Genomic DNA, 24,633 nt, shown 5'->3' on the forward strand with positions numbered 1-24,633 from the left:
CTTATTTAGTCCTTAGTCTATTGTGAGAACATATCTTTTATTCTTGGAATTTTGTTTTTCAATTTTGAATTCACTGTGATTACAACATAGAATGATGTTGTGGCAAGGAACAAGATTAAAAGTAATATTCTTTTTATAAAGGTTTAAGTCAGTTTATGACACCTAACTTAGCTTCTTTTTTATACAATCCATAATACCCTGTTGTTATTTTCTGGGAAATAAACATGCTATGACTATCACATTATTTATTGTAGTATGCTTTATCAATCTTAGCAGACTATACATACTGAGAGTGGAAAACAGGAGTAGTTGAAAACATTAATCACATAAACATCAACACCAGCATCAACACTATCAATACATGAAATGTGTTGACTCTCACACACACACATACACACACATACACACACACACACACGCACACACACACAAGCACACAAAAAAGAATGCCTTAAACCAAAATATTGATTTGTTTCTTTTTCTTTTTCTGTATTTTCACAGTTGACTGTAGCTCCTCACTCCACCGTTGAAGTGCCTGTTCAGTTTTATCCCTCTGCCCTTGGAAGAGGTAAACAGCAAGCTTCAATCATCTTCCATTGTACACAGGTATGACCCAATTACCATCATTTCAAAGTAATAATGGAATGTTAATATGTGATAAATGTTTCAGGTCATGGGATTATTTTTATACTGGATTTCAGAGTCTAAAACCAGAGACTCTGAATGCAAACAGATAGATCAGATTGTTGATGGTCATTTTTTTTTTCTATCCTCAATTTTACTGTTTAACTTGTCATCTAAAATTACAATGATAAATTGGTCAACATATCATCATGACTGCTTTAATCCATCATCTGTCCACCATTTCATCAGTATACTATTCTAGTATGTCTGGCATCTGGAGACACTGAAACAATTTTTCTAACCACTGGACAATTGAAATAATATTTTACATTAGCTGAGGTTATCTTTGGTCTTAAATTATTCATGCTTTGGTTTTTTTTTTTTTTTGGGGGGGGGTCTGGTTTAACTTCCCTAAGTTTTGAAAGGGTGAAAAATAGATGGAAATGTATCACCCTTATTTTGATCTACTTGAAATAAATCAATAAAACTATATGATACTATTTATTAAAATCAAATAGCAGAAGTAATATTATGACTTGGGTGAATGCCATAAAATCTTTGCATAGGTAAGTCATGATAGTAATGTTTTATTTTTAGAAATGTCATTTACTTTTTCTTCCTTTTTAATCTTGTCAACATTCATAATGGTCTGCCACTTTTACAATGATAAGAGTAGAATATTAAGAGAATTAAATTAGTTCTCAAAAATAGTATAGGTAAAAATGAGTACATAATTTAGACATAAAGGCTGATACTATAAGTATATTAGAAAAGCAAGGAATAGTTTACCTGGCAGATCTATGAAGAAGAGAAATATTCATGACTAACAGGAAATAGCATAAAATGTAAAATAGGTAATTTTGATTATGTTAAATTAAAAAGCTCTTGCACCAACAAAACCAATTGCAACCATGATCAGAAGGAAAACAGAATGTGGGAAGCAATTATTTACAGCAAGTATTTCTGGTAAAGATCATAGAGAAAGAACTGAGTTAAATTTATAAGAATACAAGCCATTCCTCAATTGATAAATGGTTAAAGGTTATACATTTTCAGATGAAGAAATCATAGCTATCTATAGTATTCTAAATCTCTTTTGATTGGAGAAATACAAATTAAAAGAACTCTGAACTGCCACCTTGTCAGACTGGTTAATATGACAAAAAGGAAAATGATAAAGTGGGAAAATTGAGACATTAATACATTGTTAATGGAGATATAAAGTGTTCCAAACATTCTGTAGAGCTTTGGAACTATGCCCAAAGGGAAACTAAACTGTGAATACCCTTGGATCCAACAATACCACTACTAGGTCTGTATTCTAAAGAAATCATAGAAGAGAAAAAAGAACCCACATGTGCAAAAATATTTCTAGCAGCCTATTTCTCGGTGCAAAATGTAAGAGACTGAGGGGATGCTCATCACTTGTGGCATGGCTAAACGAATTGTGGTATATGATTATAATGAAGTATTATTGAGCAATAAGAAATGATGAACAGTCAGATTTTAGAGAAGTCTGAAAAATAATTTTTATGAATTGATGCAAAGTAAAATGAGCAGAACTGGGCAAATATTGTACATGATGTCAGCAAAACTGTGTGATGATCAACAATGAATGGTTCAGTTCTTCTCAATAGCACAATAATGCAAGACAAGCGCAAAGGACCATGATGGGAAATGCTATCCACATCCAGATAAAGAACTGATGGACTTTGAACATAGATCAAAGTCTACTTCTTTACTTACTTCATTTGTGTGTTTTTTTCTTTTGTTCTATTTCTTCTTTCATAATTATAATTAATAATATGAAAATCTGTTTTACCTAATTTTTCATATGTAATCTATATGAGATTGCCTACCATTTTAGGAAGAGGGAAAGTGAGAGAAGGCAGGAAAAAAATTGGAATTCAAAAATCTTATAAAAATGAATGCTAAAAATTACATTGACTTATAATTGGGAAAAATAAAATACTATAAAACAACAATAATAATAAAGTTATAGGATCACAGATTTAGAGAGTGGAAGGGCCTTTAAGAGGTCATCCATTCCAATCATTTTTTTTTTTTTTTTTTACAAATGGGGTAATTTCAATCTAGAAAATTGAAGAGATCATGCCAGTTGATTACAGCAGAACTGGCAGTGTTGCAAATGGAACACAGGTCTTTTGACTGAGTCCTTTTTTGTGCTCTGTCATCTTTCCAAAGGTTTTAACTATTTTCCAATACCCTGGATTCGTGGCTTTCGTCATGTGACCCTTCTGGAAGAAAATGTATCCACAATTCAGCCTTGCGTGCTCCTCTTTTATGGCATTTATCATATCCTCCTATGTATTAGTCATCTTGAGCTAGGGACATTCTTTAAGTTCTCCTACTGTGGTCTCAATAATCATTCAAAAGCAGAAATTTGTCACATGAATAGGAAAAAAAATAAGCCCAAAGATAAAGTGAGTCTATTTTCTTTTAACACAAAAATGCATTTGAGAAGACCAATTTTTCAAGATATATTTAGAAACATCTTACTTTATCTTTTTATTGAGAATTATATTGCATCTCTGATTAAATTGATCTGTATTCAAGGTTTGTTCAAGAAGACAGCACACCTATTATTTAGCTTATCTTTTTATTGAGAATTATACTTGCATTTCTGATCAAAATGATCTGTATTCAAGGATTGTTCAAGAAGACAATACACCTATTATATACTTTGAACTTAATGCTCACAGAGGATGAGTCTATAAATTAAAAGTTAAATTCCTCATCAAATACAAAAGTAATAAAGCAAGTAAATAATTCTCTTAAACCTTTCATAGACCAAATGATCCCTGAAACTTGATTTCTGTCATCCTGAACCTCTGCTTTCAAATAATGGTGAATCTTCAGGGTTTTGTGTGCAACTCTATTTTGATCAATAACTCATCTTTTCAGTTGTTTTGTTTAGAGGCCCTCAACCTTTTCAGTATATTACTCTAACCTTTGTGATTTTTATTTGCCCTTTTCATTCTTGAATAATTTCACTTTTCCCATTTGATTCAATTCCTTCAATTGCTATCCTCTGCAAACTGATGTCAGGTCACTAAAAGATACTAATTGTGTGACCATTTCAAAATAGTTTCTTTGTTATGAATATATATATATATATATATATATATGTATACATATATATATATATATATAAAACTAAGATGGATTTTTTTAAAGAGATGTTCAGAGTTTGTTCTTGATTTGACTTTTTGAAACAACTTGTAACTTAGCCCCCAAAAAAACCAAAAGCCAAAATACAAAACAAAAGAAAGCAAAACCCCACAAACCTGCATTAATTTTTTCTCTGTATTTCACTAATTAAATGATTCTGAATTATAAACCATCTCATTGCTGGGTAGCTGACTAATCTAAAATCAACTAATAGCAATGATAGTTGCTTAAGCTTTAACTATTCCTGATTCCTCTTTGCTGAATTGAGAAAAATTAGTATGGGTTATTATTTGCTTCATTTGTTTCTGGTTTGTATTTTGGGATAACTCTATACAGTGAATAGCCAACTTTAGGTTATAGTCACTTGACTATAATTTTTGAATCCAAAATTAATTTTGTTGTATCATAACTAAAGTGGCAGTTTAGTTATATGTTCAGGTAGTAAACAGGGTAGAATAGAGGAATTCTTAATGCAATAGAATTTTAATGTAGTGAGATGAGATTAGAAGAAATGCATAATAAAAGGGAAATTTTAGTGATCTTTTCCATTAGAATATATCAACTATCATGTGCTAACTTGGGGTTTTCTGAATATTAAGTTTTTTTTCTTAAGCATGGTCATTCTTTACCTCAATTTCTCTTGATTTGCTTGACTTCCCTCATCAAAAGGTCAGTAGATCAAAAATGAAGGAATATTTAAAATCAGTGAGGTTCTTAAAACCCAGAATGAGTCAGTGATCATTGCAATCTGTGTCTAATCCCAATGGCCCCTATATCTCTGCTCAGTGTGCGAACAAATTTGTTCTCTCTTACCTCTAGCCTATTTCATTTTTTACAAGCATTCTAATTAAAACTTTAAAGATTCCAATGCAGTTCCTGGAGAAGCATTAAGATGAGGCAGAGTAAAGCTTTTTATTTACTTTATACATAAAATAGTTATCTGTATATAAATACTTAGTTTCCTTCTTTAATTTTCTCCTATGTGTTCAAGTTCTTAATGCAATCAAATAAAAGAACATCTGTTTTAGTGGATACTTTTGACACATTTTAATATTTTTAATGTAGTGGTACTTAAGAATTTGTGATAGCTAAAGTTTCATTGAACTTTTCAATTTGATTTAATTTAGAAATGTTGAACTGTCCCATCATGGATTATTTGGTAAAACAGGAAACATACATACAAGTAAATATGAGAAATTAAAGATATTCCTATATTATGTTGGGGTCATCTAATGAACATTTTCTATCCCTGATGACTTTAGAAATGACTATCTCAAAGACTGAAAAATCTACTTTTCCTTGATATTCAGGCTTATCAAAATGTAGGTAGTTTGAAAATTAAAACACAAAACTGAAAATTCAGAAAGATATATTCATGATTGTAAAAATGTCATCTGCTTGTGTTTCTTTGTTGGCTTATATTTTGGGGGATAAATAAAGGGATAAAGATCCCCTTATTGATTAATTGATTGACTTAGTCAATCAGTTATTTAATTATGCATTTTATATGGGGCAGCATTTGGTTCTCTGTGTATTGAGTACAGCATAATACCTAGACTGATTCATGGTTCTTCTTTTTTTTTGTTTTTTTCCTGAGGCAATTGGGATTAAGTGACTTGTCCAGGGTTACACAGCTAGAAAGTGTTAAGTGTTTGAGGATAGATTTGAACTCAGATCCTCCGGATTTCAGAGATTCGTGGTTCTTTAGGAAAGAGTTAGGCCAAAATAATTCACACATCAAAATGAATCAGAATAAACAAAGAGTGTTTTGAAAATCAGTGACACAATTAAAATCTGGATCTTTCCATGTCCACACTGAATCAATCCCAATACCATTAATGTTATGACCATTATAATTATACAAAGAAAATTCATTGCAATGCAATGTGAGAAGTAATTTCACACCTAACTATTGATTATTCCTCTTTTTTATAAGGTAAAAGCATTTATTGTCATCTTATTCTCTGCTAATAAAATCCTCATCCCATTTGGCATCAGGTTCTAAGTTTTGGAAACTACATGCAGAGTTTATGACTCGGTTTGTTACATGAGTTAATTAAAAAAGCCTTGAGCAGAAGTATAAGGTTTTCCATTAGAGTTTCTCTTTTATGTTGCCATAAATAGCCTTATGTGCTTTAAAATGAACTAGACGTTTGAATATTGGTAATTAGCCCCTTTTCCTCCTCAGTGGAAAAATTTGATTTTTTTAGTGAAGTACAGTAATGTCTAGAAAAAAGACAGGGCAATTGAATAGACATATAATGTATACCAAACTATAAAAGCATCTCAATTGCAAAAATAGGAATATTTTGTGAATATATTATGTGAAGAAGTGATTTATTAGTCTAAATATACCAGACTTGTCTTTTTTTTTTTTTTTTTTTTTAATAGCTTGAAGAATGGATATTTCATCTGTCTGGAATAGGTCTCATTCCTCTACCCTTGGCACCAGTGACCATATGTACGTGTATTGGTCGGCATTTGTCTGTAATTATACCTTTCAGGAACCCCACTACTGAACATGTTCTTGTCACTATCCTTTTGAGAGGTGAGTTATTAGATTTCCCCTCCCCATTTTCTTGTCATACCAATAATAATAAAATTAAATTAGTTTATTGTTTTTTGTTTAGTGGCTTAGTTGTGTCTGACTCCTTGTGAAACTATTTGGAATTTTCTTCACAAAGACACTGGAATGGTTTTCCATTTCTTCCTCTAGCTCATTTTACAAATGAGAAAACTGAAGCAAATGGGGTTACTTGCCCAGAATCTGAGGCTGGATTTGAGCTCAGCTCCTCCTAACTCCATGGCCAGCATTCTATTCATTGTGCCACCTACCTGTCTAGTTCATAAATGCTCAAGTAGCTTATGAAAAGTATTTTGGAGATAGAAAGATCTTAGAGGTCATTTATTCTAACTTTCTGATTTTTGGAGATGAGGAACTGAAGCTATGGAAGGTTAATTGAATTGCCCAAGATAATACTAATAGTTAATATTAGAATAAAGATTAGAACTCAGATCTCCCTAGTATCTGTTTGTTTTTTTACTCATCAAGTTGCAATTTTTGATAATATGAATATCTGAATCTCTATTTTCAGAAATCTTTAAATGAACTCTCAAATCTATAGCACAAGTCTCCAGGGCAGAAACTCAGGTTCCAAGCAAAGTATGAAGCCTGGATCTTGCTTCTTCCCTTTGGGGACAAAGAGAGTAAATCTGAATCTTTTCCATTTGACAATTCTTTAAATGCTTTAACAAAGCTATTGTATCTTCTCTTACACTTAAACCTTTAAACAACCTTCATAAGATATAGACTCTAGGTTTTTACCTTTGCTGCCTGTTTTCATCTAGGCACTCTACAGTTTGTTAATGACTTTTTAAAACTATGAAACTTGCAATTGAATACACCAGATGAGATCTGATGAGGACAGAGTATATGTAATAGGACTATCACCTTCTTGTTCCTTAAATTATGTTTTTTTCAACTCAGCCCTATATGTCATTAGGTTTTTTTGGTTACCACACCACTCTGCTAACCCATATTATGATTGTAGATCAATAAAATCACAGTCTTCTTAAGATATACAGTTGCCTTCCTAAACTGTGCTAATGAATTTGCTTTATTTTCTGAAATAAAAATTGAAATTTAACTATATTAAGTTCCATCTCATTAGGTTTTAGGCTTATGCTCAAGTTTTTAAAAATATTTATTTATTTAAAAGTAAATAAAAATAAGAAAAAATAAAGTAGAAAAAGAAAATAAGAAAAGGACAATTAAAAAAAAAAAAGAAAAAAACAAGACAAAATATTGAAATGTGCCCTGCAGTACATCAAGGAGGATTCAAAATATGTAACAATAATTTTCCATTTCAAGAAAGCACATATAATAATAGAAAAGATTATATTCATGACTGTCCATCTTTTAATTTCTTCCCTTGTATGTTATTCTTTTGTTCTTTTGTGTTCATTTTATACTTTATACTTTTTTTTCCCTTTTCATCTCCCACAACTCCCCCAAGCAGGCTACAGTTAAGCACAGGTATGTGTGTGTATGTGTGTGTTTGTGTGTGTGTGTGTAATATGCACATATATATATATATATATACCATAAATGTATATATAAACTATAAATATATACATTATATATAATACAGACACACATATATTTGTACCCACACCACCCATCCACACATGCATATATCTACATGCATACATACCCACATATATTAAGTTTTTACCCATATGTAAACATGCAGCTAAAGCAATTTTAATACAGTATTAATTAATAATATAATAATATAAATAATAATATAATAAAGCAGTAATAATATAATAATAGAGTAATAATAACAATGATATGTAATATAGCTTTCTCTCTTGATTGAATCTGTAAATTTGACTTTGTCTGAGATCAAGTAGTACTAGTCCTATATTTTTTCTAATAAATTCTGTTCCTGATCCTTGTTATAGTGTTTGTTTATATTTCTTATTTCCTATCCCTGATAACTCTTCTACTTTAATTATACTCCTTAAGTTGATTGCTATTACTTAACTTCTCCCCACCATAGATCTCACCCTTATTTTCTCCTCCTCAATCTTTCTTCCTCCCTAATGCTCAAGTTTTCCTGACTCTTCCAACAAGTGTTAGATATTTCTACCAGCTTTCTGTCATCTACAATATAATGAATGTCATCTATTCCTTTAACCACAACTATTGTGAAAAATTCACAAGGCCAAGTGGTCTGTTGGATATCTGCAGCCTCATTAATAGTGACATGTTAATAATTACTATTTGAATATGTTTACTCCACCAGCTCTTATTCTAAATTTATTATTTTTTTACCTCTTCATATTCTCTACAACATCATACCTTTCCATACTCTCTATAAGATAAGCATTTGTCTAATGCTTTACTAAAATCAAGGTAAATTATGTCTATAGATTTCTAAAAGGAAATAAGTGAGTCATGATTTATTCTTGATAAACCTGGGCTAATTATTTGTAATTCTTCTCTTTCTAAAGGTTTACTAGTTATCCCTTTAAATGATATTGTTCTCTAAGCCAGGCATTACTAAGACCAGTACAATCAATGATTTATGTCTGGGCCTTGAATAATATAAGAAACTTGATTATATAATATTTTACCAAAAGAAATTTACTTAACTACAGCATAGAAAGGATGTTCATCAAAGATAAGACATTAGTATGGTTTGTACATATTTCATTTCCTCACCATATTTGGAATATTTTCTAGAGAAGTAGATTAATACTTCATTGGGGAAAAGTCCAAATCTCAGAAGAATCAGTTGCTTATGTGCTGGGACTTTTTGACTTAGGACAATCGTCTTCAAAATGGAGCTCCCAAGCTCCTTGGGTGTTAGAGGAGAGGGCCTTTCATTACTTAATGGAGTTCATAATAAACAAATTGAAATTTAGGAAGGAATGTTTCATGTCATTCTCCTTGTTTTCCTTCTCTTGGCTACCCAATTCAGTGATTTAGACTTTAGATAAAAATGAAATGAAAGTTGTAAAACCTATGCTATTATAAGAGGAAGTTCATATAGCCATCGAAAGGCTTTTTAACAAGGATACAATTCTGGTTCATCTGGACATAACTCCTTTCATTTCAGTTAAAGGATACATCTAGTCAGGTGTGTTGACTTGCATAGCAGCAGGAATTTATCAATGGAGAGAACTGACTACAGTTATGTTGGGATTTTTATGCTTTAGCAAGAAGTAAAACACATCAATACCTGGACCATTAGTCTCTTGGCCCAATTAAATCTGAAAAGTTGTTTCATTGACTTTTTTGGGAAAAAAAAAAAAAAAAAAAAGCAAGCCAGTGAACAAACAAAATATCTCCTGAAAAAACTCTGTCAGAGATTTTTTAGTTTTAATTGATATTGCTAATACCATAAATCACTTAATAGAATTTTTTCCAGAAACCAGAGTAAATTTCTCTTGCTTATTCTTTGCAGTCTCTTCTCTTTCTCTCTCTTTCTCTCTCTGTCTCTCTGTCTCTCAAAATAGGACATTTGCTTGTCTCTCACTTTGTTAATTTGTTAAAATTCCCATTTTCCATGATCATTTAGATATTATTGACAGTGTTTCAACAATCATTTTTGCTAATTATTTCAGTACCCAAGATTTTAGTTATGTATAATCTGATGTATTATCTGATTAATCGAGGGCAACTAGGTACTCTTTTACTATTTGTTTAGAATCAGCTGGAATCAGAATTAGCAAAAGTCCTTGATCTTTATTTTTTGTGGATGTGAGTGGAATGAAGATAAGAAGTGAGAGGAATGACAACAGGAATCTGGCCAGGAGTGACTCTGGCTTTTCTGGCTCCACCCTCTAAATTCTCCACCCAATCTCCTATACAAATGAATCAAACCTGCATAGAGTAGTGGATAGGGCCATTCTTTCTCCAAGCATAGAGTATTGTCCAATTGGTAATTAGCCTTAAGTGCTCGGATTTTAACATCAACTCAGTTTCAGCCCATTACAACTATTCATTAATTATTTTTCGTACTAATTCCCTCTTACTCACTTTGTTTTGTTATTTCCAGTGCAAAAAGTCATTCTCCTAAGCATGTGAAATAGAAACAAATAACAACTGAATATATAGATATACTTCTCACTATTACAATATTCATTTCCATATATCTCCAATAAATGTTCTCTTCCTTCTTTGATCTTCCTTTCTTTTCTAATAAAGCATAAAAATAAGTTCTCCCAAAGCTTATTCTGATGCCTCATCTTGTTTTGAGAATGACCGTAGGTTCTCCAAGGCTTTGTCATTCTGTATGCTCTGTTATATTTTACTATTCTGGAAAGACTTTAAGTATGGTTCTGGTGGCAGATTAAGTCTGTTTTCTGAGGTTAATATAGCTAAATATGGAGAAGTTCATCACTATCAGGCAGGCCACTAGAGGCAAGCATTTTCCCCTCCGCCATTGAAATCTGTGATACATAAAAAATTACTAAAACTTCTCAGTTCCCTTTCACTTTCTCAGTGGCAGTCAGAGAGAAGTGGCAAATTGGGTTGTGGGTGATAGGTATCATAAAATTTTTTAAATCATGAATAGGAAAGCCTAAATAGATTGTGAAGGAAATTCCAAATTAATTATATTTCAAATATATAAGAGTATTTGAAGAGGATAGCTTTAAAAAAATGTTGTCCTTATTTTCCCTTGCTAGTTTTAGATCACTTTGGAGTATATTTTAAGGATCTTTCCATGCTTTTATTTTGTGTTAATTGATCTTGCCTTCTTAGTTGATTTACCTTCTGTTATATTTATTTTAAATTCTGAGTTGTTGAGTTTCCTATGCATCCACATTTATCTTTTTATAGCAGTACATTTTTTACTCCTCATTAGAATTGTTTTTCACAGATTCAGTTCACATCTTGAATATTGTGTTGAGCTCTGGGTGTCACAGTTCAAAATAGACATTGATAATTTAGAGAAAATACTCAGGAGAATAGTTGGGATTATTAGAATGGCTCAATATCATGTATTTTTAGAAACTGAGGTTGCTTAGCCTTGAGAAAATTAGTTGTGTGTGTGTGTGTGTGTGTGTGTGTGTGTGTATGTGAGTGAGTGTATAATAGCAATTGTCTAATAATTAAAAGGCTGGATTGTAGAAGATGAATAATTAATCATAATTGATAGAATTTATCAAGAAGCAGTTTGAGCTTCAATTTAAGAAAAATATTTCTTAGCAATTATAGCTATTCCAAAGTACATTGGGGAGTTTTTAGAGGGAGTGGGGTCTCTTCCCTTTGAGTATTTAAAGATAAAACATGTGTTTTGGAGAGGAGACAGGTCTAGATTGGATTATGGATGGTCCTTTTGATTTTGACCTTTTGTGCAATTAGGAAGAACAGTGATTGTTAATTGTTTGTATGTTATCTCTCTCATAATTCTGTGAGAAATTGTCTTTTGCCTTTCATTGTATTCCCAGTGCTTGTCATAATGTCTTGTACTGTGATAAAAAGCTGCAATAAAGAGAAACTGAGGCATAAGATTTTAGGTATGACTAACTTCTTAGAAAGTTTAGCGGTTGTCATTTAAAAAGTAGAAAAAGCTTAATAGCTTTTCAATAGTCATAGATGAATTTGAGGTTGGGGCAGCTTTTTATGCAGTTGGTTATCGAATATCAATGATGCAAACAGACTGTTTTATAGCAGAAGTGAAGGGTTGAGTTACAGTTTGCAAACTCATTCTGACTTGCAAGAGGAGTTTCTAGACTCTATAGCAATGAAGAAAATGCAGAGTAGAACAAAAACTTCTGGAAAATTCTGTGCCAGTTACCACTTAACATCAGGACCTAGTGATATTTCCTGACCAGATTGCCTCATCTTCTACTCATCTTCCTTTTCTACCTCATGATATGGGGCCAGATTGTAATCCTTGAATTTAGGGAATCTTAAACTCTTACAATCTCTACTATTGGGGTCTATTCAAATAATGTCAAAATACGATCAAATTTAAATCTATCAGTATTGATTCTATTGATTAACTACAATTCTTAATCATTAATCAGTCAATAATCAATAAATATCACAATAGAAAATAAATGCTTGATAAATGTTTCTTGCCAGACTGGTAATACTTTAAAAAGACAACAATGAAGCTTTTTGGTTTCCTGATCATCATACTTTTTACAGCTACAGAGTGTGGTGTTATTGTGATAATTGGTCATCTGAGTAGAGTGTGTCAAAAGCCAGAAATTTATAACCTACTCATCTTTGAAACTATTTTCAAAGTCAAATATTTTTTGGTCTTTAGGGTGTCTAGCATAGTGCCTGATGCATTTTTTTAGGCATCACAAAAAATCCCTTTGAAAATAAGTGCCTACTCTAAAAATCATTTGAATTAGAATCAATAGGATAAGGAAAAGTTTTCTTATCTTTATAACATTCTTTTTTCAAAAGCAAAAAATATAAATGTAGATACTGTAAGCCTATGAAAAATAATGGGTTAGGGTCTTTCAACCACCAAAAACTGTAAATTTTTACTAGAGATTGCAGAAAATGAAGTTTTCTGCATATAATTCATTATAACAAAATAATAATCCCGGCAATATGGATTTTTCTGAACATAGGAACAATGAAATAATCCATAAAATGCAGCATATAAAATAAAATTGATAACATGCAAAACATTTTCTCAGTGGTAATTCTCTATAATTGAACTTTTTGCACTAACATCTCAATTAAAAACAACCATTGATTTCAGACAATATCTACTTTATCATATAACACATGAAATCCATTTTATTATAAATACTGTCTATTTTATTATAAATAAAATTCTTAAAACTAAAACATTTAAAAACTGAATCTTACTCTGCATTCTATCAGATGGCAGTGTGAGGTCATTGCATTAATACTATATTGCTGTAACCTCTGTATTTTGACTGCCCTCTTGGAACCAAGGGAGATGTTGCCAGGACTTCAGTCGCTGCTCTCAGAAAATGTCAAGAATAACTAGGTCTCAACATCACTTCCAATACTCTGTCAGTCAAAATTAGATGGTGTTGGAGATGATAAAGGATACAACAGCTTGAAATAATCTATCAGTGATGTCTGATTCTTGCACCAATTGAGATCCTTAGAAATCTTAGAGCATGGGAGCACAGCAGAGACAAATTGATGTTTAACTCTGAGACTTTGATTATTGATGGAATTGGCAGTTTTGATATTTCGAGCCAGCTGGTTGACTCTCTTCAAGGTGGAACATTGTGAGGAGCACAATTATTTTTTTTTTCCTCTACTAGCCTTAGCATGAAGTATGGCTGTGAACTCAAAAGTGAAAATGAAATCACTAATGAAATCAACTATATGCTGTTTGTTAATCATGGAATCACATAAACAGAACTTTATGACCTTTTAGATATGATAATCTTTGAAAGGAAAGATTTCAGGACTTTGTTACAAAAGAGCTTTCTAAGATCTCTAAGGTATCTTTCAGATATACATTTAATTAATTTCTGGTTTTTAAGTAATTTCTTGGGTCATTAGGGAGCAGAGATTTTGGTAGTGAAAAGGGGCAATGACTATTTGTAAATCTAGGGATATCATGATATAATGAAACTAGGTTTGGCTGTTGAAAAGAAATGAAGGAGATGTGGAATTTGTTGTTTCTCTTCTCCTTGATATCTAATTCTTCTTGATTGTGACTCAGAATTAGATCCTTTGGAAAGGAAAATTTTTGAGTATTGAAGAAGTAGTGTGGAGGTTGTGGAGTGTTCCTGAAAGGAAATAATGGGAAAGAAGAAGCTCATCACTCTTTTTACATTCCTTGCCTGCCTCAATAAAAAGCCTGGTTTCCAGGCTTTAGTCTTTTTTAAGTGCTTGTTAATTGAAAGGTCCAAAGTACTATTCTGCTCCCACTTATAATCATAGCTCAACAAGAAGAATCTAGACTTATACTTTTTTATATCCTTGCATCAGTAGTCATTTACTTATGATAATCTGGTTTTATTTTTTTGAATATTATTTTTCTTTTGTCATTTTTGAGACTCCACCTGGACCTTGGAGCCCTCATAAAAATCAAACTCAGTAAATAACTTTATTTTATTAGACAGTAACAAAGCACTAATTCTTAAGAAAAAAATGAGTTTTTGCTCTCTAAAAATTGCCTTATATCACAAATTAGTTTATTACCTTCAGTATAGCTGTTATTATTTTTATTATGACATCATTTAAGAAGAAACAAAATATAATAATATAGATTACCTTTGGAAGAGTTACTTGGAATTTACTTCACTATTGTGACTTATGCCAAATTAGCCTCAACTGTTCTGAAGATTTATTAAGATTAGCCATTAACAGAGTGACTTAGAAATTTAGTATTCTTATATTTTTTAACATGTTTCATGGCCTAAGATATTTAACAAATGCCTATCTTAAGGACAGATTTTTGCTAACTCAATAAATAAAGGCATAAACCATAATACATACCAGTAGTGCCTGTTTTGTTTTTTTGTTTTTTTTGTCATAATGATGGCAGACATTTAATTTATGGGCTATGAGGCATGAATTTTTGTTTAGCCACCCTAACATATAAATAATTTGGGAGAGGAAGAGGGGACAAAAATAAAATTAAGGCCCAAGGTGACTTGTTATTTAAAAAATGTTCAGATTAATCTGTTGCTAAGCTTTTAACAAAGAAAGAAATAAATCAAGATGAAACTAATGTAGATATGCATATATTCTACTAACATAGGTCAATACCTTTTTTATCTTCGAGTCTAAGAAAGTTGCCTAGAGCACCAAAAAATTAGATGGAACTTTCTCAGATTCATACGTCAGGGGTGGCCAGATCTTTCAAATATCTAGTTATAGCCATGGCTCAAACTCATCCTGTAAAATATTCCCTACACAAAGGGAATTAATTAGGTAAACTCCAAACAACTAAACAACAAAACTAAGACACACAGAGATGAAGTGATTTGTCCAGAGTCCCTTAGCTAGTGTCAAAGGAATGATTTGAATTTTCTGACTCCACATTCAAGATAAGTTAAAGGAGAAAATTTAAATAATAACTTTTTGAAATAACGTTAGGAATTTGCTTCTTATCTCAAACCAAATATGTTTTTGTTGGAACTGGCAACCTCAATACCCACATTCAGGGAAAACTTGTATCTAGTTATAGCTGAGTTTTATTTTGAAGATTTCTTTGGAGTAAAACTACAGATTGGGGACATGATCACAAAGAGACATTTGGTATCAGTACTTGAGATTAGGAGTGGTCTTTCTTTTCACAGAGTGTTAGGGGCAGGTTAAGGAGAGAATGATGTGGGCCATGAGTAATACCTATACATAAATTTCTGAAAAGGCTTTAATGCTAATTCTTCTTCTCTAGTATCTTTCAACTGCAGATTGAAATGCTCCTTGAATATACTGTCTAATTGTCTGCCTGACCTTGAGAAGTAAATAGATAGAATGCACATCATTACCATTTCTCTCTCTTTTATGACATAAATATGATTTAGAAGAAATCACACCGGATTTCAGATCAATCCAATTTAATAAGCATTTATTAAGTAGATAGTCTGCTTTATTCAGAGGAAAATGGAAGCTATAAAATCATCCTAGGGGGAGCATAGATTCTAAAGAGAGATGACATTTATATAAATAACAAGACTTAATGTGTTAAGTGTTTGTAACACCATTATTCCTCCTGTTTCCTTTGATCATAGTCCCAACATTTTTTTTGACTCTTTCCTCTCCCTTGTATCAGATTAAGAGAATAACAACAATAACAACAGAAAGGAAGATAAATAGAATGGGAAAGCATGTGATTTTAAAATTAATCAGAGGAGAGTACTCATGTTGGTGAAATCATAGTTCTGTTTGAATAAATCTAATATGAAAAAAAATTCTCTATAGATATCCTCTAATTTATTCGGTCCATCAGATCCATTAGACCAGAAATAATGAACAGACAATAAAAAAGGTAACCAATATATTCAATACAGTCTTTCAATGCATATTTAAGTCTGTTTTGGCTAACGTATATTCTTCTTTAGGTCACCAGGCTATAATTATTTATGCTATCCCAGTAGCAGAGCCTGATTTTGACAGGTGAGCTTCATTTCTATCATGGAGTTGCTGTTTAATATTTTCTTTGGCTCATTTGCCACTTGCCCCCAACACTCAGATTTGAAAGCTATGGGAAATTCCTTGGTTATCTAGCTTTTAAAATATTCATTTGACTCATTTATTAGCAAACCATGTATCTTAATGGCATTGGAACATTTAATAAAAATATTCATGAGACAAAGGAAAAGGAAAGTCACTTAATGAAATCACAATCATCATTCCTGGTGAGTAGAGTCACATTTTTTTCCCACCATTCTAATATTCATCTCAATTCCCTCCAAACAGTTATAAAATGCATTGAAAAAATGCTTGAAAATTTCTCTTTGAAGGTGAAGAAGGAAGTTGAAAAAAATTAGTAAAGTCAAGCATTAGCATTTTTTCTTGAATCACCAGCCATTTTCATTTGGCAGTTATTTTCATTTGGCACTTGTTCTATTTCTTGCCAATAGGGAAGCTTCATCACCATCCTGATTATCTCCACAAATTTTATCCAACTTCCTGCTCCTCCAGAGATTCCATTCTTCACTTCTTACTTCATTTCCCTTCATCTTCAAATGTTCTTTCTTGGTGCTTATCTGCCATTAATCTTCAGCCCACAATTTCTGAGAAATATAATTTACTACTAGTTCTATGTTCTGTAGTCCATTGGCAAGATCTGCCCTAGTTCTTGTCCCCATAAAGAGCTTGGATAATGACCCTTCCCCTCTACCCCATCAAAAAAAAAAAAAAAAAAAAAAAAAAAAGAAAGAGAGAGAGAGAGAGAAAGAGAAAGAGAGAGAGAGAGAGAGATAAGAAAGTTTTCTGAAGTTTTCTATTATTCTTATATTGTGACTAAAACAAAATCTTTTTTTTTTGGTTTATGTCTCAAATCCTTAGCACAGTGCTTTCCACATATAGTAGTCCAATAGATCATGGGTTCATTGATATAATTAATTCTTCCAAAGATAGAGATCTCAGATCCAACATGGCAGCTTACCTTGTTTGATCCCACAATTCCAAACAGGGGTTTTATCCAACATTCTGTTGGTGGGGATACTCCTCATGTGTGTGTATATGTATATGTTTGTGTGTATGGGTATATACATATACATGTAGGTATAACCATTTCATGAATACTAACAGAACATATAGGCTTCCTATACATTTTCATCACTATTGTCAAATAATGCGTCCATCTTTTTTTTTTAATCATACATTTCTCTTTTGACATCATTTAAATTGTTTCTCCTTTGAAATTCCTAATTTGCATGTTTTCAACCTATTCACATCTACCATGCATCTATCCATTATCCTTTGATCCTGGACTTCATTCTTCAGAAACTTTGGTATTTCATGTCTTGAAGATATACAAAATCACTACTAGAATGTTGCTGTAATTTTTTAAAATTATTCTTTGTTTAAAAAGAAATTTAGAGTCACTAAAGTAATTTCCCCAAAATCATCTGCTTCCTTTTTCTTGCTCAATTCTGAGCCATTTTCCCTGGACATTTGCAGTGAATTTTAATTTTAATTTTCTTATGTCATTGTTGACCATGCCAATGAAAAAAAATACCATACTGTATTTTATTTTTATGAGTCAAAAATAATTTTTATTAATCTAGTATTCAAGCACTTATTTCAGATTTAAAGAGAGAAATTTCCAGACTGGCAGAGTTTAGCACCTCAAGCCTAAAATTCTTCTTCTTGCCATTTCCTCAGGCATATTTCTCTTCCCAAGACTATTTTCTGTAACATTTATAGAACTGTTGAAAAATAAAAAGTCTTTTTGGAAAGAAATTGAATTTGTGGTTAATATTCCAGAAGAGAGGTAACTATCAAGTAATTCATTTCCACTTAACTCTAGATTTTTTTGTTAACTAATACTTTCAAGAAATGAAACCATCTCCCCAGGCATCAATATTATAATACTCTCTAAATGGGAAGAGGGAAACAAAGGAGGAAAAAGGTAAAGGAGGGACTTTCCTGGGTGGGCCCCAGTCCAGTTCCTTTATGGATGAACAAGTCAATAATCTTTATGTGACAAGAAGTATTTATTGTCCTAAATTTTTTTTTCTAAACTTAACCTATTTTACTTAAACTAAAAGCATTCTTTTGTAAATTCACTTGGATTCTAGAAAAAGATGTAAAAAGAATTTTTAACATATAGAAACATTTATTTGTTAATATTTCTAAAGAAGTTCAAATAGAAGTTTTTAATATGTGCCAAAACCAGATTTTAGGAACTTGTAAAGTACTCGGTGTATGTGATATAATTTTTACAGAAATGGACTTTAGCTATAAGTACACCATTGTTTTCAGTCTTCTTTCCAGGAGGAGAAGGGGAAAATCTTGTCAACTCAAAACTGGAATATTTTATCTGGCATGGCACTGTGTATCAATGTTGTTTTTGCCTGTCCTAAAAGAATTATATGGACTAGCAGAAGCTGGTAGAACATTGCCTACATCTCCTGTAGAGAATATCATGCAGGGCACAACTACAGCAGAGTCATTTAAATAAACTATTGCATATTCTTCAATGGAATAGTTTATCAAAGTAGAGGTTTTAGTGAATCTGCTTGTTATATGTATCTGCTTGTTAAATCAAAAACATTCATCTGTAGAATTTTATGTGAGAGAATTTTGCATTGATGGATAAAATTAGAATTCCTTCATATACAAAATTTCATTTATTCCATTAGTTCATGCAGTCATTCGAATTATGTGGACTTCTCTCTTTGTATTAAATATTTATACTAATTGGAAATACTTTGGAAAAACTTCAATTATTTAAATCAATAGTAATATATTATAAATTAATTCCCTCAAAGGGTATATTGGTAGAAAAGTAATCCAAATATTTTAAACATTTTTATGTTTATTGGAAAAGTAAAGAGATCACTGAATGTGCAAAGAATATCTTTTTTAAAAAAAAATAACGAAATGACCTTTTGTGCATATCTATCTAACCCTTGTTTTACAGAACAAATCGTAATGTTTACTGACAGAAACTTATGCATTTAGCCACAGAGACTTTAAAAGTACAAAAAATTCCTCCTGAATCATAACCTTTTTTCCTTTAAACTAATTTTTTTTAATAGCTATTATATGTCACCTTGATTTGGTCAGTTAGATAATTATGTAGAATACTTAACAATGTAAAGCTTCTTAAACCAACAAATAATTCTAGTCTTCTTATATTTTTTTATTCTATATAATTTATATACATATAAAATTCTATGTAATTTTTTTAGCTTCTGCTACAATTCTGTTATTAAATTTTATATAGTACTCATTATAAAAGTTTCTATAAGACCTTTATAGTGTGCAAAGACATATTTTTGTTTTAAAGATGATTAATAAACCATTTTTTTATTTGCATATTGTGGATCCACCCTGCTGATTAGCTTAGGGCCTGAGAAAAATAACCAAGGACTGAATAAGTAAGGTTGCAAACTTTATTTCACATCATATGAATAAAAGAAAAGAAATGAAAGTATATAACACTGGAAATATGCTTAATCAACAAAAATTCACTAACCACTAAATAACTATTATGTGCAAGATGCTGAATTAAGTGTTAAATCATAATAACCTCTCCATTGAAAAATCTTATCCTTCCACATCACTTTCCTTAATTCCACTGAGGGCAGCGATAGTCTCCTAGATTTTCAACCTTATAATTATTCTCATTTCTTCATTCTTATCTCTCCATGTACAATCAACTCAATTAAATTTCATTCAAGATGAATTTATTAAGTGCCTATTATATATGACACTGGGGAATATTAAGGATATAAATATGTCAGAGTGCCTCAAAGCCCCCCAGAGGCTTGGAGCTTCTGTCATCTACATATAATAGTGTAAAGAAAAAAAGAAATCAGTTAGTCAGGTAGAAGAAACTTGTACTTTGCTCTTTGGTATCTTGCTTGTGTCTTTTCACTGCCTATTCGTCAATAGTAGAGAAGACAAAAGTCAGGGTTTTCAAACTAGTATCTTTAGTGCTTAAGAAGCATTTAGTAGCCACTTAAATATTTATTGACTGATTCCCAAGGTTGCTTGTTGGGCAAATGGTCATTAATTGGATTATAGTCTGGCAATTAGAAATTAAATCTCAGAGGTACATGGAATGCTAATCATTCTGTGACAAATTAACCCAAACTCCTGATCCAGGAAGAGAAATTCTGAGAAAGATCTAAAACTGTAGATATTAACTATTTGGGAAGACCCTGCTTTTTGTTCTAAATTCTCAATAACCGGGATTGACAAACTCATGTTTGGAAGATGAGAAGCTTCAACAGGCAAGAGGGAAAAGAGGAACAAGACCTGAGAAGCTGAGGGAAATTCTTTGGTTGTAGAGAAGGATTCTTGCTTTTTTTTTTTTTTTTTAAGACCATGTGTAATTTGAACAGAAAGGGATATGACAACACTCATGCTTTCCTTTAGAAAGAGACAGTCAAAGATTTCAAATGAACCATAAGTGGAAGCCATGTCATCTGAGTAACCAAAAAAAGTCCAGTCAGTGTTTAGAGGCTATATGACTAAGAAAATGACCATTGGCAAAAACAGGTAAGTTTAAAGATACAGGCTTTGAGAGAAAATAATGAGTGAATGTAATGAATTTTAAATGTTAGTAGAAAATCCCTAGAAGAATTCTGAGATGATGGTGGAGTAGGTCAGAAAATTCAAGATCTCCACATTTCCCCATAAAAAACCAAAATTGTACCTTAGGGAAAACATAGACCAGTGAAAAACAAATAAGTCTTGGGGCAGAATAGATGTCCTCTTGAACAGAGATTTAAACAGTTGTAAAGTGTAAACATCTCTAGGCAACCTGCACAGAAATCATAAGGAGTGAGCCCAGGAGCTAGTTGAGTTCAGAGATTGCCTCAGCCTGAACCATGGGTACTTTCATCTCCTAGATGGCACAGGCAATAAGGGGTGTGAGTCTGGGAAAATGAGGGAACCTCTGCTGATATGGAATGCTAGGTCCAGCTGTGCTGCTTAAGACTCAGCCCTGGGTAAGAAGGAATTAGCACACACAGTTGAGTACAGAAGCAGTAGGGCAGGGAAGCTACTGACTCCCAGCATTTGAAGGAAGATGCAGTTCTTGGTTTGGGGTTTCAGGCTAGAGGGGAGAACTAAAATAAATCAAAAGGCCCACCAAAGACTAGCATTAGAAGTGGTTATAGTAATAATTTCTCATTTTAAAAATGAACAAGGAAAGAAGAAAGAACCTAACCCTAGAAACTTACTATGGGAATAGGAAAGAATGGCTTTCATCTTTGGAGGAAGACATTGAAGTAAAAATAAATAAATAAATAAAAACACTCTTCTGTCCCAAAGGGTAACTTTAAATGACTAGTTGCCTAGAAAAAAACTTATGGAAGGACTCAAAAAAGGCTTTAAAAATCAAATGAGAGAGACCGAAGAAAAACTCAAATGAAATGAGAACCATCCAAGAAAAAAAGATTATGAAAAGAAAGTCAACCAACTAGAAAAGGAGATCCACAGTCTTAAAAGAAGAAAATGACTCCTTAAAATTAGAATTAGACAAGAGGAAACCAGTGAAGCAATAAGAGTCCAACAAATAATAAAAAAAAATATATAAAGAATGAAAAAATAGAAAAGAATGTTGTCATAAGAATGACAACAAATCTGGAGAACAGATCAAGAAGAGAAAACATAATAATCTACCAGCCTGAAAGCTGTGACCAAAAAAAGAACCTTGACACAAAAATACTAGAAATAATCCAAGAAAATTTTCCTGAAATGATAGAACAATAGAGTAGAAATATAAAAAAAAATATACCATTTACCATCTCAAAAAGATCCTACAAGGAAAACACCTAGGAACATTATTGCTAAACTCTCACATCAAAGAAAAAAACTGTAGAAACAACAACAACAAAAAAAAACAATTAAAACATGGGGAAGATGAAAAGGGGAAAAAAAAAGAATAAAGTAAAAAGTACACATGAGAGAACAAAAGAAAACCTACAAGGAAGTAAGGATGGACAGAGATGAATATAATGTCTTCTATTATTATATATACTTTCTTGAAGTGGAAATTTATTGTTACATATTTTTGATCTTCCTTGATATTCTGCTGGTTAATGGAAATGTTTTTTTACCCTCTTTCTGTCTTTTTCTATTTTTTTATTATTTTGTATTTAAGTTTTTAGTAACTAAATTTTAAAAAAATAATTTAAAAAATTAGTCAAGATGGTATGCATTTGGAGATGAAGGCCTGGAGTTGAAGGATGAAATTAAGGCTAGAAGGAGCAATTAGAAGCTATAGGGGTGATATTGGAAGGTTTGCACCAGGGTGTGCTCAATATAATTCCTACAATGAAATGCTCAGTGAAAGTCCACTAAGTAGGCTAAGACTATAATAGTGACGGGTGTGTTTGGGAAAGGGGTGGCAAGTCACTGGGGAAGACACAGTTGTATGGCAGACTTAAAAAAACCCACAGTGGCTAGCTTGATCTTTATTTTCAGACTGTTACTTCTTTTGACTCAATTATCTCAGGCCTTTGAGAATAGTCAGGGAATATGATCCATGTTTCATGATATACAGCCTATCTCAACTTCCTACCCAAGATTATTGAAGAATAGGAAGCAGGTATCATTTTACATTCAAAGTATTATTTTAGAACCAAGTATAATGAAACATTTCACTCCTACAATACCTTAAACCTGTGGTATGAGTTGTTATTTTTCTTTTAGGGAATCTCTTTGTTTTTAGTTCAAAGGAGTATTATTCTATACTTGTTTTTTCAAAGAAATTATACATTCCTGAGTATGGATCCTAATAGTTTGTGCCTATTTATGGTTTACATGAAGGAACTATCTTATCAGATTTGTAAGGGCTCAGGCTGATGAGATGTGGGACCAGTTAGGTCTTGTCTGAGAATATAGTTTTGATTTTCCCTATCTCTATAGATAACATTTGATGAAGATTGTAGTAAAGTATGTTTCTGTTATGTAGAGTGGTGAGATGGAAGATTGGGTCATCAAGGAAGAAAGAATATAGATAGAAGAAAATAGGGCTAAAGATAGGATTATGAGATTTGCTCACATTTATGGAACATAAAAAAATCTTGAGATAATGTCACATTTAGGAACATCATATGAATGTCCCTCAGAATTAGAAGGAGAATCAGGAAAAGGTAGTCACTGAATCCAAAGAAGGATAAAGTATGAAGGAGGATCATTAGTGTCAAATGCTTTAGAGATATCAAAGCTAATGCAAATGATAAGAACTTTGAAAAGATCTTTGTGTATGGCAATAATTTATTGCTCATAACTTTGGAGAAATTTCCTTAGAGTTAGAGATGTGAACTTAAACCTGAAGGAGGAGAGAATAAGTGGTGCTGATGTGGAAGAAACAAGTAGACTATGCTTTGTAAAAGTTTTACAGTAAATGAAACTCCTCAGAAAGTGTAATAAAAAGCTGACAAACATTTTGTATCCTGACAGCTTTGGAAATTACCAGTGAAATAGACCTGTTTTTCTTTGTCATTTTCCTTTTTTTCAGAACATTAAGTAACAACTTAGAATTTGAAGACATGCTTCATTCAACTAAGGCAGATGTTTATTATTTCAGAGGAGGAAGGGATAGAGGCGGGAGGATGATGCAGTGAAAATCACTGCTGTAGTATTTTCTGTAGAATCATATTTAACTGTAAGTCTCTGACAGTTTGTGGGTTTGCTTAGTTAAAGGTGGAACGGGAATCATCCATTAAGCTTCAACAAGAAAAGGAAGGGATGCTTAATTCTTGTCATCTCCACCTCAAACCCTGGAAAATGGGTGTTGCCAGAATTCTATATCTTTTCTCCTTTTTTCATAAGTTAAGTTCTAATTGCTACCCCCGGCTCCATTTTCTGTGGAAAATAATGGAGAAGGCAACATGATCAGAATAGTAGTAAGTCCTGTCCAGCATGCCCAAGTACTTTATAAGCCCACAGTTTTAGGCTAGAAGAAAGAAAGAGGACTGGAATCACATGATCTGAACTTCCTCTGCTATTGGAAAAATTATAAAATAATTAACTTTTCTTTCATATACCTAATAAGCCCTAACTAGGGATAGAAGGAGCAAACTGCTTTGACTCTGAAATTCAAACAAAGAAACTCTGTCTTCTCTATTTCTTTCTTTCTCTCTCTACAATTTACCTAGCTTCTTTTATAACTTTGTATTCATAAATAATGAAACATGTCAAAAAAG

The 24,633-nt window shown here is 32.0% G+C and overlaps 1 protein-coding gene across 1 annotated transcript in view; it reads left to right on the forward strand.

Annotated features, from left to right (window-relative positions):
• The window catches only part of CFAP47 (cilia and flagella associated protein 47), a 759,462-nt gene that overhangs the window by 547,589 nt on the left and 187,240 nt on the right, over positions 1–24,633 (forward strand). Inside the window, exons 55-56 of the mRNA XM_031959439.1 lie at positions 502–606; positions 6,208–6,364. Coding sequence (XP_031815299.1) covers positions 502–606; positions 6,208–6,364 — 262 coding nt within the window. The remainder of the gene's footprint in view (positions 1–501; positions 607–6,207; positions 6,365–24,633) is intronic.

Source organism: Sarcophilus harrisii, chromosome 3, assembly GCF_902635505.1.
Source record: "Sarcophilus harrisii chromosome 3, mSarHar1.11, whole genome shotgun sequence".
In the NCBI taxonomy this organism is placed as follows: domain Eukaryota; kingdom Metazoa; phylum Chordata; class Mammalia; order Dasyuromorphia; family Dasyuridae; genus Sarcophilus; species Sarcophilus harrisii.